The sequence below is a fragment of the Muntiacus reevesi genome, chromosome 8 (genome assembly GCF_963930625.1).
Source record: "Muntiacus reevesi chromosome 8, mMunRee1.1, whole genome shotgun sequence".
Lineage (NCBI taxonomy): Eukaryota > Metazoa > Chordata > Mammalia > Artiodactyla > Cervidae > Muntiacus > Muntiacus reevesi.
In genome coordinates, this window is record NC_089256.1 from 13,071,483 (window position 1) to 13,089,281 (window position 17,799).

The 17,799-nt window shown below is 40.7% G+C and overlaps 1 protein-coding gene across 1 annotated transcript in view; it reads right to left on the reverse strand.

Annotated features, from left to right (window-relative positions):
* The window catches only part of PCCB (propionyl-CoA carboxylase subunit beta), a 93,176-nt gene that overhangs the window by 51,335 nt on the left and 24,042 nt on the right, over nucleotides 1–17,799 (reverse strand). Inside the window, exons 7-9 of the mRNA XM_065942457.1 lie at nucleotides 5,923–6,031; nucleotides 3,465–3,585; nucleotides 1,815–1,896 (exon numbers count right to left, since the gene is read on the reverse strand). Of these exons, the coding sequence (XP_065798529.1) occupies nucleotides 1,815–1,896; nucleotides 3,465–3,585; nucleotides 5,923–6,031 (312 nt within the window). The remainder of the gene's footprint in view (nucleotides 1–1,814; nucleotides 1,897–3,464; nucleotides 3,586–5,922; nucleotides 6,032–17,799) is intronic.

Here is a 17,799-nt window from a genome sequence, read left to right on the forward strand (position 1 = left end):
ACTTGTAATTGTTAAAAATAATAATAATGGTTACCTCTGTAACTATATCTATTTAATGCTCTTGGTCCCCTGGAGTTAGCAATTGGAGAAGTCATCAGGAGGGCTGTCATTCAACAGAGGGACAAAACCAGAAGCCAGGTTCCAGAGAGGAATAAAGGAAGAAGAGACATGAGGAGGTGAAGGAAAAAGGGAGAAAAGACTGTGGACAGCAGTTAAGCAGAAATACAGGTAAAGAGGGGCACGTTTTAGCCAACAAGAAGTCCATACATGTTCAAACACACTGATTGCCCAAAGGAAGGAGTTACGAGAGGGAGAAGTTAAACCAGGTAAGAAAGAAAGAGGCCAGATAGACAGGGATGGAGTAAGAAGCCCCTGTGAAGGCACCTCATTCCTTGAGCCTGGGGAGATATGATGTGGGGAGTTGGGAGGGTGATGGTGGGGGGGTAGAAATGGGCAACAATGGGCTCGAGGAACGTGATGCTCTTAATTTTCTCCATAAAGGAAATGCCAATGTCATGTGATCCAAGTGCGGAGTAGACAAGGAAGTTAGGGTTTGGATCAGGAAGAGTGAAGAAGATACGACCAGGGGCTGAGCGGAGGTTCACAACACCTATTCAAGCCAGGGGCCAGAGAGGCACACCAAGGACCCAGCTCAGGCTGGAGCAAGCTCCCCCCAGCAGGCTAGCAACACGGGTGGATGGGCAGATGACTGCAGCCTTGAACCAGGGATAGCGCTCCATAGGATCAAAGGAGAATCGGGGCACTGATGACAAAAGACTTATTTTACCTTATTCACTGTAATTCTGGACCTAAAATTACCCATGCTGGCTATGCTTTCACTCTCTGAATCTCTTACCCAGAGGTGAGGTCGCCAAGGTAGGGTTTTGTCCATCACAGTGTCACTAAGAACAGGGCCTGGCTACTAACATCTGGCACAACGGCAGAGGTGTCAGTGAGAACAGTGCCTGGCTACCAAAATCTAGCACAATGGCAGAGTCCAAGCTGGGTCAGGAAGAAAGTGTCCAGAAGGCGCAGAGGGCTCCAGAAGAACGGGAAGGACAGAGACACTGAGAGATGGACCAGACAACTGCGAGGTGCAGAGTAGAGAAGGCCAAGGTCAGAGGAGGGCATGCTGGAGGAAGGGGGCTCGCATGGTGCTCAGCCAGCAATGATCCCAGCAACAAGGATCAGCTGCTGACTCACGCTGGCTTCCCACAGCACAGGGGAGAAGGAACAGGTCCCTGGGGGAGCCAGGCTTTGGGAGAGGCTGTCCCCACAGAGTTGCCTGGGCTGAATTAAGCGAGAAGAGCTGAGAGCTCAGAACACATAGGGAAGCAGGAGGGAGACAATGGCCATGGAGAGGCGCCTCCAGTTCACTCCAACACTGTCCTCTTCACTTAATGAGCCAGGAACCCCCTACACCAAGAAAGAGGTACAAAGCACTCCTGTGCTCCTCAGACCTACACACATACCCCTCAACTCTATCACAGGATGCCTCGTGAACTCTCCTTTCTCTAGAGAAACAAAACGCCCTCTGAGCATGAGACCCCAGACAGAAGTGTGTGAGGAGTCAACCCACCTCAACTCCAGGCTCTGGACACACGGCCCCTTCTCCACGGGCCAGGGCCAGGAGGGCGGCCACAGCCACTGACTCTTCCCTCAACACGTTCCTCAGCGCCCTGGTTCTGTGCCACCCCACGCCCTGTCTGTGGTGCCTGCTGTGAGGGCACCTGCACTTCCTCACTGAGCCAAGGCACAAGGACATGCACACTGCCGAGCCAGCAGACAGACAGACAGACAGAAGTGGCACTCACAGCGTGTATGATGTCCACCATGTTGTAGGCTTTGGTAGATTCCAAAGGGACAATTGTGTCAAGCTCAGGAACCAGACGGTCACTTTGGGTAGAAAAAGAAGCAGATTTAATCAACATGGAAGAGTCGGTTGCCTTCTGTGGGTGGTGGGGGATAGGAGAGGGAAATAGGGGAGACAAGAGTGTAGGGGCTGGACTGATTCTGTCCCTGCCGGGCTTGCAAAGCAGTCCCCAAAGATACATTCCTATGTTACCACCACATTAAAATGAACCTGAGCTTGATATTAACCTAGAAGATCTTCCCATTTTCATTTAGAGGAAAAAAATGACCTTATTCGCCTGAATGTGGTGATGCCTTCATTTATCCTCTGAACACTTCCCACATTCCAGGGACTGTACAGGGTACTAAAAGGCATGTAGTGAACAAGACAATGCCCATCCAAGTCTGTCTTGTGGGAACAAGACAATTCCCACACTGGGATTTGGGGCATCACCCCACCCAGTAACAAAGGCCTCCCTTACTGTTCATTCACTGTTTACTCAGACACATATTCCCTGGAACTGAATAGACAGCAGCTATGGCTGGGCCAAAGCAGGCTATCAGACATGTGTAGGCCCTTGGTCCATAACACCTTCAAAGATGTCCTAAACTTTTCAAGAACCCCCACACAGTGCAGAGTCTTAGAGAAGGAGGCTGTGCCCACTGCTCTGGGCCTGGTGGCCACCCTCCTTTTCATGACCACACACACTGGGCCACTGGTTGGGTCCCCTGAGGAGTAAGGCAGGCAGACAGGAAGGGGTCCTGGGGACATGATTCTTCAGAGTAACCCTGGCCCAGACACAGCCCAGAAGGTGGAAGCCCAGGTCCACCCACAAGGGAGAGTCTGAAAACGGCTTCTTCCCGAGGGACACAATTTCAAATCCTTCTGCAGAAGTCGTGTAGGCCAAGTGAGTGCTCCAAAATCAGAGAGGAAACAAAGTGGAGGAGAAAGCCGCCAGACGTCTAGAGCAGTGGTTCCCCAGCTGGGCTTCTGGTTTAGTCTGTGGAGCGCCCTCACATCAGACAGTGGCCCACATAAGCAAGAAGGAAAGTGAAGGTCTACACAGGGCGGCCAGCAACATGGCCTTCCCCAGGGCTGCCCTAGCGTCTGGCCACAAGCAAGTGTGCATAAGCAGATTTCCTAAAGGGCACACTGTCTGTATCAGTTCACACTGATTTACTTCAAGTTAATACAAACAAACAAAATCTATCTCATTTCTGAACAAATTAAGACTTCCAAAAATAATATTTTGGGGCCCCATTTTTTTAATTCCCAAGCTACTTGTCAGGTATTACAGAGAGAAAAAAAAAATAAAAATAAGATCTTTTGGGACTTCCCTGGCAGTCCAGTGGTTAAGACGCCACACTTCCACTGGAGGGAGCACGGGTTCGATCCCTGGTTGGGGAACTAACATCTTGCACGCCGCACAGCATGGCCAAAAATAAATATTAAAATTAAAAAAATTTTAATAAACAAATGACATCTTCTTGGCTTCCGTACCCAGACAAGCCACCTTCCACTCCATAATCTACTCCTAGCTGCCCACCAGGGCAGACCCTGGAGGTCCAGCCAGGGCAGGGGGACCAGAGAAGGACTCCAACCTGCAACTCACCTGGGGTCATGGCACTCAAGGACCGGAGCTGGGTCCTGATTGCTGAGAGGTAGGTAGTTGAAGAACTCCCGGAGATTACACAAGGCATCAACGTCATTCTCAAAAGCCCGGTGGGCCACGCCTAAGAAGACAGGGAGGCCGTGATGAGCCAGGGCGCGTGTTAGCCCAGAGACGCAGCTTCATGTCCACCTGCCTCTTCTAGGGCAGGCCGGCTGACAGCCCTGTTGCTGCCCCTCTCCACTGAGAATGGAACCCCTCCACACACCTTCAAGCTGATCCTCTGTCTATGCAGTCTGTTTCTTCTGCTCCAAATCTACACCCCTGCAGGGGTCACTCCTTATATTATACAAGTTTTTGCCCTAATATCACCTAGTCACTGGGGTTTCCCCTGGCCCCTCTCCCAAACACAGCCTGCTATGTGAATTATATCTCAATAAAGCTATTACTAAAATATATGTGTGTGCATGTAGAGCATATTTTGGGTCTTACCCTAAGACTACAGAGCTAAGTACATCAGATACAGCCCAGGAGCCTAAGATTCAGGACACCAAATCATGCTTTTAAAGCTAAAATTATGTTATAAAAGAAAATATAATGTCACAAACAGTCATTCATCACATTAAGCTGTCAAACGAAAAAACAAATGAACATTATACACCTATGTTTGAATATGCAGTTGTATATTCACATCCATCTACACAAAAAGACTGCAGGGTATAACCAAAAAGTGAATAGTGTTTATCTTTGGGTAATAAAATTCCTAGTGATTTTTTTCCTATAGTTTCTAAATTTTCTACCACAAACATGTAATATTATTGCAGTCAGGAAAAAAATTGCATATTTCATCAAATCTGACTCCATCAAGACTCAGCATTATTTAGGGTGGGATGGATTGTGAGACTGGAATTGACATATAGACACTACTATTCATAAACTAGATAACCAATGAGAACCTACTGTATAGCACAGGGAACTCTACTCAGCGCTCTGTGGTGACTTAAATGGGAAGGAAATCCAAAATGGAGAGGATGTTTGTATACATATAGCAGACTCACTTTGTTGTAGAGCAGAAATGAACACATTATAAAACTATACTCTATTTAAATAAATATACACAGTTTTGAAAATACTATGGTTAATTTTCAATGATGGTATTAATTTAAGAACTTCTGCACTGTGATCTATAAAATCAGATCTATAAATCTACAATAAAGTCAAGACTACAAACAAAGGGAAAAAAAAGTTGCAACGTTATTTTATATTCCAGTAAGAAAAAAACTGCTGCCAACTGAGCCCTGAGATAGGAATGTGACAAACTGCGGGTCAGCAGTGAGAAGTGTGCTGGCCAGAGAGCTGAAAGAACCTGAGGGTGAGAGAAAGGGGTGTGTCAAGGTGACCCCACCCAAGATAGGGGAGGAACAACTTCTGTGGGTGGGGGGAATCAAGAGATCTGACTTTTATTTTTTAACCAAATTTCATCAAATGTTAAGACCTCACGGACATTAAGACATACCTCGACTATATGTACACTAAGAAAGAAACACTGACAATCAAATGATGACCCAATGCCTTAACCACAATACAGCGAGGTGCACAGATCATCCACCAGCCTCTCGATGCTCTGAAATCTCTCAAAGAGGCAATTTCTCCTGGCTTCAGCTACACTGCTTCCTGTGTGGTACGCAATCCTTTCACAACTTGAGGTCTTTTGCCAAGGAATTATGGAATTACAATCATTATTCCAACAACTGTCTTCTCTAATATCAGATTCATGCTCTGCTGCCAATTACATGCCTCAGTGTATAAACAGCATATTTCAATGGTGAAAGCAAAGGATAATCTTCCAGCATATGTGACACTTAAACTTAAGGAGGTGAAAAGCTATGACCAAGCTCGTGAGCACGAGTCTTGACCATGTGGTCACTGGCCAGTGATGACTGGTAAGATGCCACCGACTCTCAAAACACACCCCAACTTTGGAGTAAAAAAAAGTCCCACACCAAGGGGCTCCCTTGGTATGGTCCAGTGGCTAGGACTCCCCACTCCCAATGCAGAAGGCCTGGATTCAATCCCTGATCAGGGGACTGGATCCCACAGGCCACAACTAAAGGTCTTGCTTGCCTCAACTAAGACTCAGCGCAGCCAAATAATTATTTTCTTTTTAAAAACTCACATCAAAATGCAATTTTTTAAGTTCAACTATACTCACATGAATCATAATTCTTACAGCCTAGTTAGCTCAACATTTTCAAAGACTACAAAAGCATTAAAAGTACCCTGCTAGTCAATGAGTTTGAGATATAAATCCACATTTATTACTATCTGTAGACAATATGTCACACTACAGTCTATTCGAATAAATTCTGTCAATGAAGTGATATTTGTAACAGACTGTCAGCTCTAGCAATGTCTTCTCTCAATGTCTGACAACAGTGAGATGAGCCTCAAGGCCCCTCACCTGACATGGTGGTGTGGGTCCTGGCACCCCCGAGTTCCTCCTGAGTAACGTCCTCATTGGTGACAGACTTCACAACGTCAGGGCCAGTGATGAATAAGTAGGAGGTGTCCTGAAACCAGAGAATTCCAGAAAGTTCAATCTCAGAGAAGTGGTGACATGGTGGCAGAACCAGGTTAGGATACAGCTCACAGATGCCTAACCAAAGTGAAGACCCATGTTTTCCTTGCCTTGCCATCAAAAAATCTTAATTGCCTGGTTCTCTCTCAGGAGAATGACCTGCAGTGTGGCTAACATTTCAGGGTCATCTGTAGGGCCACACCTAACAGGTGGCCCTGATGCAGACCTTGCTATGCACCAAGGACTTTTCTAAGCACTTCATCAGACTGTGTCATTAAAGCCTAGGAACTATTATCACCTTATTTATAGATGAAGAAAGGCACTTGTCTGCAGTTTGCCGAAAATGAACCAGTCACTTTAACTGAAGTCATCTGGAGACAATGATAATAATCAATGTTTGGTATTCTGAGAGACTGATAGGCTTTGATTTCTAGTTTCTAACTTAAAGATATAAAGACATATTATAAAATATTTAACCAGAATAGGGGATACAGTGGAATGTAAATCTACATGCCAGTCCTTATTTCCAGGCCTCCATTTCCATCCCCAAAGGCAACCGCTGTCAGTTTCTCTGACATCCATGTATATGGGAGCATTTATATATTTATATATATATATATATATGTATATTTATATATTATACATTTATTTAAAGTATAAATTTATATATTTATACTTTGAGCAACAAAGACTCGGTGGAGTCAAATATAAAATAAAATAAAATTTTAGAAAACTGTGAATGAAAAAAAAAGTACATACTTTTTGTATATACTTGGTACATACAAAATGTTATTTTGTAGAATTTTATTTTGTATGATTCTGTTTATATCAACATAATAGTCTAGAAATTGCAAATTAATATAGTGTGATAAAAAGCAGATGAACCTGAGGACAGGGCTGGGAGGTAGGAAAGAATGAATTACAATGATACATGAAGAAACTTTGGGAAGTAATGGCTACGTTCATTATCGTAATTGTGGTCATAGCTTCATGGCTATAAACATGCATCAAAAAATTCTTAACTACACAATTTAAATGTGTGCAGTTCACCATACATCGACTATATCTCAAAGTTGTAAAATATGTGGAAATACAAAGGGTCAAGAATATCCCATATCCATATGACTTAAAGAAAATAAGGGGGAACAACTTGCTGTACCAGATATGAGCATTTGTTATAAAGCCATTGTCATTGATAGTATATGGTACTGACCACCACAGAGATAAGCAAATGGACTGAGAAAGCACAATAAACACTCTTGATATATGGACACTTGATTCGTGACAGAAATGACATTACAGAGCAGGAAACAATGTTCTTTTCAATATAAGGCTCTATGTCAACTAGGTACCTATATTGGAAAAAAAAAATTTAAATAAATCAAACTAGCCTCTATGTGTAAAAGCCACTCCAATTTTAGATGAAAATATAAAACACAAAATAAAAAAGCCTTTAGAAAACAGAAAGTATCTTCATGACTTCAGGATTGGAAAAGGTTCAAGAACCTAAACACACTATCCATAAAGTATTCATTTGACACTGGTTCTCCTATCAAAAGGGCAGAGAAGGCAGCTTACAGAGACTCCCACTGGCTAAGAGAAGGATGATTTGAGCATCAAAATAATGATAGTAATGGATTATAAACCACTCAGTAAAATCTGAAATCCATGAACCTATATTAAGTCAATGAAATGAACAAATGCCCAAGAAATGCAGGGCTCTTCCTTAAAGTAAAATGGCAATTAATATGAAGCAAGTGGTGGGGCTGGAAAATAACCATCTTGTAAAGATTGGTTTGGATAGGAATAATCGATAGCTATTAATCGAGGAGCAAAAGTATAACGTGGAACAGTTATATGGCCTGAAAGCATCTCTCCAGTGAGGATCAGCTACAAAGGAAAAACAGCAACCACACAGTGGAAAAATCAGACAACACCTCAACAATGATCAAATTAACATCATCAAGGAAGGGCAGATGGCCACCACTTGCCTCCAGATGTGATCATCTGTGAGGCAAGGATACAATATCACCAATGTAGTAGACAGACTGGGATATCTAATCTGAATCTGATCGGGAGGAAATGCCAGATAAACCCAAACTGAGCAACAACCTATGAAATAATTCATTCTGCAGCCTTCGATGTCATGACAAGGAATCTGAGGAATCGTCACAGGGTAAAGGAAGTTAATGCAATATAACAACTAAATGGAATATGTGATCCCGAAATGGATCCTGTGCTAAAGAAAATGCTATAAAGGAAATTTTGGGGACAACTGACTGAACTGGAATTTGCTTGGTAAACAAAAGTATTAATTACATCAGATGGACAACATGTTAGTCATATGCAAAACAAGCTTAAGAAATTTTTAAAAATTGAAATCATACAAACTATCTTGTTTGATCACAATGGAATGAAACTAGAAACAGAAAGAAAACTGGAAACTTACAAATAAGTGGAAATTAAACATCACACTTTAAACAACCAATGGACTAAGATGAAATCAAGGGAAATTAAAAAATAGGAAGAAATGAAAGCATACAAAAACTTATGAGCTACAGCAAAAACAGTGCTAAGAGGAGAAATTAAAGCTGTAAACACTTACACTAAGGAAGTTCTGAACCCAACTTTACACCTTAAGGAACTTAACAAGAAAAAAAGAACTAAACCTAAAGAGCAGAAGGAAGGAAATAAATATTAGAACTGAGATAAGTGAAAAATAGAAAAAATAGGGGGAGAAAAAAAATCAGTAAAACCAGAAGTTGGTTTTTCAAGATCAACAAAATCGACAAATATTTAGCAAGATGCACAAATAGTTAGCAATATTTAGCAAAAAGAGACTCAAATTACTAAAATCAGGAATGAAAGTGGGGGGACTTTCCCGGTGGTCCTGTGGTTAAGAATCCACCTCCCAATGCAGGGGACACAGGTTCGATCCCTGCCACAATTACAGAGCCCACACTCCAGAGCCCAGAAGCCACAACTACTGAGGCATGCACACCCTAGATCCTGTGCTCTTCAATAAGCGAAGCCACTGCAATTAGAAGCCTACCCATCACAACGAGAGCAGCCCCCACTCACCTCACTACAACTAGAGAAAGCCCACATGCAGCAATGCACATGCAGAAATGAACATTCAGCACTGCCCAAGACAAAAAATAAATTTTTAAACAGAAATGAAAGTGGAAACATAACTACCAATTCTACAGAAATAAAAAGATTATGAGTCCTATGTACAATTCTATACCAACAAAATGGATAACCTAGATGATATGGACAAAATTCCTAGAAACATACAACCTACTACCAAGATTGAATCATGAAAAAGTAGAAAATCTGAACAGACCTGTAACTAGTAAGGAGACTCAATCAGTAATCAAAAACCTCCCAAATAAAAGCTCAAGACCAAGTGGTTTCACCACTGAATTCTACCAAATATTAAGAAAGATTAAACACCAATTCCCTCAAACTCTTTCCAAAAAATTGAAGAGGAGAAAATATCGCCTAATTCATTCTATGAGACCCAGCATTACCTTAATACCAAAGAAGACAAAGACACTACAAGAAAAGTACAGATCAATATCCCATATAAATATTGACGTAAAAATACTCAACAAAATACCAACAGACCTTATCCAACAATATTTTATAAGGAATTATACACCAAAATGAACAATTATTTCTTCCTGAAATATAAGGATGGTTGGAAATGCCAATATCAATGTAATATATCACATTAACAAAAAACAAAGAAAAAAATCACACTATCATCTCAATGCAAAAAAAGCATGACAGAATTCAACACTCTTTCATGACAAAAATACTCAGAAAACTAGAAAGAACTACTTCAACATGATTAAGGTCATATATGGAAAACCTACAGCTAACATACTCAATGGTAAAAGATTAGAAGCTTTCCTCTAAGAACAGGTACAATGTAAGGATGCCCGTTTTCTCACTTCTATTCAACATAGACCTAATCAAAGCAACCAAAAAAAAAAAAAAAAGAAAGAAAGAAAAGGCATCTAAATCAGAAAGAAAGAATAAAATTATCTGTTTGCAGACGACATGGATTTTATATGCAGAAAACCCTAAAGATTACACACAAAGTTAAAATGAACAAATTAAGGTGCAGGAAACAAAATTAACACAACAAAATCAGTTGCAAAATAGCTGTACACTAACTGGAAAATCTGAAAAGGAAGTTACAAAAACAAGTTCATTTACCATAGCTTCTAAAAGAATAAAGCACTTAGGAATAAGGCAAAAAGGCAAAAGAAAAAAGAAAACTTGTACAATGAAAATTATAAAACATTTCTGAAAGAAATTAAAGAAGATATAACAGAAAAGACAGCTGTTTGTGGATTGAAAGACAAATTCAATATCATCCCTATCAAAATCCCAATGACATTTTTGAAGAAACAGAAAAATCCATCCTAAATTTGATGTGGAGCCTCAAGAGACTCTGCATGCAGTCAAATAATATTTTTTTAATTACAAATATCCTTTATGAATATTGACATTGAAATCCTGGACAAAATACATGCAAACCAAAGGAGAATATTAAAAGGTTTATACACTATGATCAAGTGGGATTTATTCCTAGAATTTGAGAATGGGTCAACAGACAAAAATTAATCAATGTGATATGTCACCTTAATAGAATGAAAGGGAAAAAAAACCCAAATCATCTCAATTGATGCAATAAAAGAATGGCAGTCAAACAATTTTTAAAAAACTAAGTTGGAGATCTCACACTGACTTCAAAACCTACTACAAAGCTATAAAAATCAAAACAATGTGGAACTGGCACTAAAGTAGACATACAAATGAATGGAACAGAATAATTAGCCCAGAAATAAACCCTTCCATATTTGGTCAAGTGGTTTTCAACAATGATCCTTAGACCATTCAATGCAGAAAGAATAGTCTTTCCAACAAATGGTGCTGGAATCCAACATTATGCTGGAATCCTGAGCATATATTCAGAGAAAACTCTAATTCAGAAAAAATACATGCACTCCAGTATTTATAATAGCACTATTAACAACAGCCAAGACATAGGAGCAACCTAAATGTCCATTAAGAGATGACTGGATAAAGAAGATACATTACATATATACAATAAAATACTACTCAGCCATAAAAAAGAATGAAAGACATCCCTGGCGATTCAGTGATTAAGACTCCATGCTTCCACTGCAAAAGGCACAGGTTCAATCCCTGATGGAGAACTAAGATCCCACATGTCACTTAGTATGGAAAAAAAATTTTTTACTAAAAATAAATAAAGAATAAAATAATTGCCATTTGCAGCAACATGGATGGATGTAGACATTATCATACTAAGTGAACTAAAGAAAATGAAAGCTAGTCACTCAGTGTCTGACTCTTCACAACCCCATGAACGGTAGCCTGCAAATCTCTGTCATTAGAAATCTCCAGGCAAGAATACTGGAGTGGGTTGCCATTTCCTTTTCCAGGGGATCTTCCCAACCCAGGAATCAAACCTGGGTCTGCTACACTGCAGGCAGATTCTTTACCATCTGAGTCACCAGGACTTTTAAGAAAGACAAATATCATATGATATTACTTCTATGTGGAATCTAAAATATGATACAAATGAACTTATTTACAAAACAGAAACAGACTCCTAGATGTAAAAAACAAGCCTATGGTTACCAAAGGGGAAGGAGTAGGGAAAGGAAAAAATTTGGAGTTTGGGACTGACAGATACATACTAGTATATATAAAACATGACAGCAATGACATGACATAAAAGAGGACAGCAAGGACCTACTGGAGAGCACAGGAAACTAAATTCAATATCCTATAATAAACCATAATGAAAAAAAATATTGCTGGGAAAACTGGATATCCACATGAAAAACCATGAAGTTGGACCTTATGTTATATGATACACAAAAATTAACTCAAAATAGATCAAAGGACCAAACATAAGAGCTAAAACTATACAACTCAGAAAAGAAAAAGGGGAAACTCTTGTGACACTGGATTTGGCAAGACTTCTCAGGTATGACAACAAAAGCAGAGATAACAAAAGTACATAGACTTCATCAAATTAAAATCTTTTGTGCAAAGAACACCAACAGAATAAAAAAGCAGCCCACAGAATGGAAGGAAATATTTTCAAAGATGTATCTGTTATGCGGTAATATCAGAATATGTAAAGAACTTCTACAACTCAACACAACAAAAACAATCCTAACAAGAAGACTTGCATAGACATTTCCAAAAAGATACATGAAAGTGAAAATGTCAGTTGCTCAGTCATTCCCAACTCTTTGCGACCCCATGAACTGCAGCCCACCAGGCCCCTCTGTCCATGAGACTTTCCAGGCAAGGATACTGGAGTAGCTTGACATTTCCTTCTCCAGGAGATCTTCCCAACACAGGGATCAAACCCAGGTCCCCTGCACTGCAGGCATATTCTACACCAAACGAGCTACCAGGGAAGCCCTTATCAATGGCAAATAATATGAAAAGAGGCTCAATATCACTAATTATATTAGGAAATATAAATGAAAACCACAATGAGATATCACTTCACACAAACTAACATAGCTATCATCAAAACAGAAAACAAGTGCTGGCAAGAATGTGGAGAAGATGGAACTTTTGTGCATTATTGGTGGGAATGTAAAATGGTACAGACACTGTGCAAAAACAGTGTGATGTTCCCTCAAAATATTAAACAGATTACCATTTTGTCAAAAAGTGTGAAAAGGCAAAAAGATAGGGCACTGAAAGATGAACTGCCCAGGGCAGTGGGTGCCCAGTATGCTACTGGAGATCAGTGGAGAAATAACTCCAGAAAGAATGAAGAGACGGAGCCAAAGCAAAAACAACACCCAGTTGTGGATGTGATAGAAGCAAAGTCCAATGCTGTAAAGAGCAATATTGCATAGGAACCTGGAATGTTAGGTCCATGAATCAAGGAAAATTGGAGTGGTCAAAGAGGAGATGGCAAGAGTGAACGTCAACATTTTGGGAATCAGCAAACTAAGATGGACTAGAATGGGTGAATTTAACTCAGATCACCATTATATCTACTACTGTGGGCGGGAATCCCTTAGAAGAAACGGGGTAACCATCACAGTCAACAAAAGAGTCCGAAACGCAGTATTTGCATGCAATTTCAAAAACGACAGAATGATCTCTGTTTGTTTCCAAGGCAAACCATTCAAAATACGATAACCCAAGTCAATGCCCTGACCAAAAATGCTGAAGGAGCTGAAGTTGAACACTTCTATGAAGTGTTCTACAAGACTTTCTAGAACTAACACCCAAAAAAGATGTTCTTTTCATTATAGGGGGCTAGAATGCAAAAGTAGAAAGTCAAGAAACACCTGGAGTAATGGGCAAATTTGGCCTTGGAGTACAGAATGAAGCAGGGCAAAGGCTAACAGAGTTTTGCAAAGAGAACGCACTGGTCATAGCAAACACCCTCTTCCAACAACACAAGAGACGACTCTACACGTGGACATCACCAGATGGCCAACACCGAAATCAGATTGATTATATTCTTTGCAGCCAAAGATGGAGAAGCTCTATACAGTCAGCAAAAACAAGACTGGGGAGATGACTGTGGCTCAGATCATGAACTCCTTATTGCCAAATTCAGACTTAGATTGAAGAAAGTAGGGAAAACCACTAGACCATTCAGGTACGACCTAAATCCAATCCCTTACGATTATACAGTGGAAGTGACAAATAGATTGAAGGGATTAGATCTGATAGACAGACTGTCTGAAGAACTATGGACAGAAGTTCATGACATTGTACAGGATACAGGGAGCAAGACCATCCCCAAGAAAAACAAACACAAAAAAGCAAAATGGTTGTCTGAGGAGGCCTTACAAATAGCTGAGAAAAAAGGTAAAGGCAAAGGAGAAAAGGAAAGATATACCCATTTGAATGCAGAGTTCAAAGAATAGCAAGGAGAGATAAGAAAGCCTTCTTCAGTGATCAAGGCAAAGAAATAGAGGAAAACAACAGAATGAGAAAGACTAGAGATCTCTTTAGGAAAATTAGAGATACCAAGGGAACATTTTATGCAAAGATGGGCTCAGTAAAGGACAGAAATGGTATGGACCTAACAGAAGCAGAAGATATTAAGAAGAGGTGACAAGAATACACATAGGAGCTATACAAAAAAGATCTTCATGACCCAGATAATTACGATGGTATGATCACTCACCTAGAGCCAGACATCCTGGAATGCAAAGTCAAGCAAACCTTAGGAAGCATCACTGTGAACAAAGCTAGTGGAGGTGATGGAATTCTAGTTGAGCTATTTCAAATCCTCAAAGATGCTGCTGTGAAAGTGCTGCACTAATATGCCAGCAAATTTGGAACACTCAGCAGTGGCCACAGGTCTAGAAAAGGTCAGTTTTCATTCCAATCTCAAAGAAAGGCAATGCCAAAGAATGCTCAGACTACCACACAATTGCACTCATCTCACGCTAGTAGAGTAATGCTCAAAATTCTTCAAGCCAGGCTTCAACAGTATGTGAACCGTGAACTTCCAGATGTTCAAGCTGGATTTAGAAAAGGCAGAGGAACCACAGATCAAATTGCCAACATCCACTGGATCATTGAAAAAGCAAGAGGGTTCCAGAAAAAACATCTATTTCTGCTTTGTTGACTATGCCAGAGCCTTTGACTGTGTGGATCACAATAAATTGTGGAAAATTCTTCAAGAGATGGGAATACCAGACCACCTGACCTGCCTCTTGAGAAACCTGTATGCAGGTCAAGAAGCAACAGTTAGAACAAGACATGGAACAACAGACTGGTACCAAACAGGGAAAGGAGTACATCAAGGCTGTATCCTGTCACCCTGCTTATTTAACTTATATGCAGAGTACATCATGAGAAACGCTGGGCTGGAGGAAGCACAAGCTGGAATCAAGATTGCCGGAAAAAATATCAATAACCTCAGATATGAAGATGACATCACCCTGATGGCAGAAAGTGAAGAAGAACTAAAGAGCCTCTTGATGAAAGTGAAAGGGCAGAGTGAAAAGTTGGCTTAAAACTCAACATTCAGAAAACTAAGATCATGGCATCTGGTCCGATCCCTTCATGGCAAATAGATGGGGAAACAGTGGAAACTGACAGACTTTATTTTGGGGGGCTCCAAAATCACTCCAGATGGTGACTGCAGCCATGAAATTAAAAGACGCTTGCTCCTTGGAAGGAAAGTTATGACCAACCTAGATAGCATATTAAAAATCAGAGACATTACTTTGCCAAAAAAGGTCTGTCTAATCAAAGCTACGGTTTTTCCAGCAGTCATGTACAGATCTGAGAGTTGGACTATAAAGAAAGCTGAGCACCCAAGAATTGATGCTTTTGAACTGTGGTGTTGAAGAAGATTCTTGAGAGTCCCTTGAACTGCAAGGAGACCCAACCAGTCCATCCTAAAGGAAATCAGTCCTGAATATTCACTTGAAGGACTGATGCTGAAGCTAAAACTCCAATACTTTGGCCACCTGATGCGAAGAACTGACTCATTTGAAAAGACCCTGATGCTGGGAGGGATTGGGGGCAGGAGGAGAAGGGGGCAACAGAGAATGAGATGGTTGGATGGCAACACCGACTCGATGGACATGAGTTTGAGTAAACTCCATGAGTTGGTGATAGACAGGGAGGCCTGGCATGCTGCAGTTCATGGGGTCACAAAGAGTCGGACACATTTGAGCAACTGAACCTAAGTGAACTCAGGAACTCCATTCCTAAATATACGTCCAAAAGAATTTAAAACAGGGATTCAGACAGATATATATACACTGACGTTTACTACAGAATTACAATAGCCAAAAGGTGGAAACAACTCACATGTTCACTGGCAGATGAATAAACAAAATATAGTAGTAGATACATAGGAATATAATCACTCTTATAACGGAAGGTTGACACATGCTAACATAATCATGAGCCGTGAAGATATGCTAACCGAAATACGTTTGTCAAAAAAAGACAAATATTGCATGAGTTCAAAAATTCTGAGATAGAAAGGGACTGGGAGTGGGAAATGAGGAACTACATTCAATGAGTACAGAGTTTCAACTGTGGTAGATATGAAAAATTTCTGGTGCTAATGGTTGCACAAGTATATAAATGTACCTAAGGCCACTCTGGCAACCCACTCCAGGGTTCTTGCCGGGAGAATCCCAGGGATGGGGGAGCCTGGTGGGCTGCCGTCTATGGGGTCACACAGAGTCGGACACGACTGCAACGACTTAGCAGCAGCAGCAGCAAGGCCACTGAAATGTAACAAATTTTTACCACATTAACCATTTCTTACGTATATTCTATACATTTTTTTTAAAGTATTATATCTGGACTTCCCTGATGGCTCAGTGGTGAAGAACCCACCTGCCAACGCAGGAGACATTAGTTGGATCCTGGGTCAGGAAAGATCCCACGTGCCTCGAAGCAAATAACCCCATGCACCATAACTATTGAGTCTGTGTCCTAGCGCCTGGGAGCGACAACTACTGAGTCATGTGCCGTAACTACTGAAGCCCGCACGCCTAGAGCCCAGGCTTCACAACAAGAGAAGCCGCTGCAATGAAAAGTCCGAGCACCACAACAAGAAAGTAGCCTCTGCTCACCTCAACTCGAGAGAAGCATGAGCAGCAGAGACCCAGCACGGCCAAAAATAAGTAAACAATTTTTAAAAAGTATTACATCAGTGTTAAACTTCTAGAATTTAACAACTGGTTATATAAGTTCTTAAGAATTATATACTGAAACATTAAAAAGGTAAAGGGACATGATATATATAACCCATTCTCAGTTAAGAGTTCTGTATGTTTGAAATTTCAAGATAAAAAGATTTTTTAATTCTGCCCAAAGGACAGCAAAACTTCATGTCACAGAGCTGGAGAAGACAGTTGCAACATACATAATTGATACTTATAGCCAGACCATATAAAGAACTGCTAAAAACCAGTACGAAAAAAATGAAAACCTCAATTTTTAAAAATGGGCAAAAGAGATGAACAGGCATGCCACAAAAGAAACATGCAAATGAATTCCCTGACAGACCAGTGGTTAGACTCCTTGCTTCTACTGCCAAGGGCCTGGGTTCAGTTCTTTGTCAGGGAACTAAGATCCCACAAGTCACATAGCATAGACAAAAATAAATGAAAGAAACATATGAAAAGGGTTCAACCTCATCAGTCATGTAAATGCAAATTAAGACAAGAAGAGATCACACCACATGTAAACTGGCATTAATTAAACTGTGTCAATAAAAGTGCTGGTGAGGACATTAGTTCAGTTCAGTCAAGTTGAGTTCAGCCACTCAGTCGTGTCTGACTCTTTGCGACCCCATGGACTGCAGGACACCAGGCTTCCCTGTCTATCACCAACTCCCAGAGCTTGCTCAAATTCATGTTCAACAAGGCAGTGATGCCATCGATGCAGTCGGCAAGGACATAGAACAAGTGAAATTTTCACACACTACTAGCAGAAGTGTAAATTGCTGCAACTTCTTGGTAACAAGTGTTACCTAGAAAAGCTGAAGATATGTATATCCTACGACTTTGAAAAACTGAAACATGTATGCAGCAAGATACATGTGTAAGAATGCTTACATCAGCATGATTTGTAATGGCTATACCACTATTAAAATGAAATACTTTTACAAAGTACATGGATAAACCTTAAAAGCATGAGTCACAGTCACACACAAAAGAATGTATATTGTATTTATTTTAAAGGTAA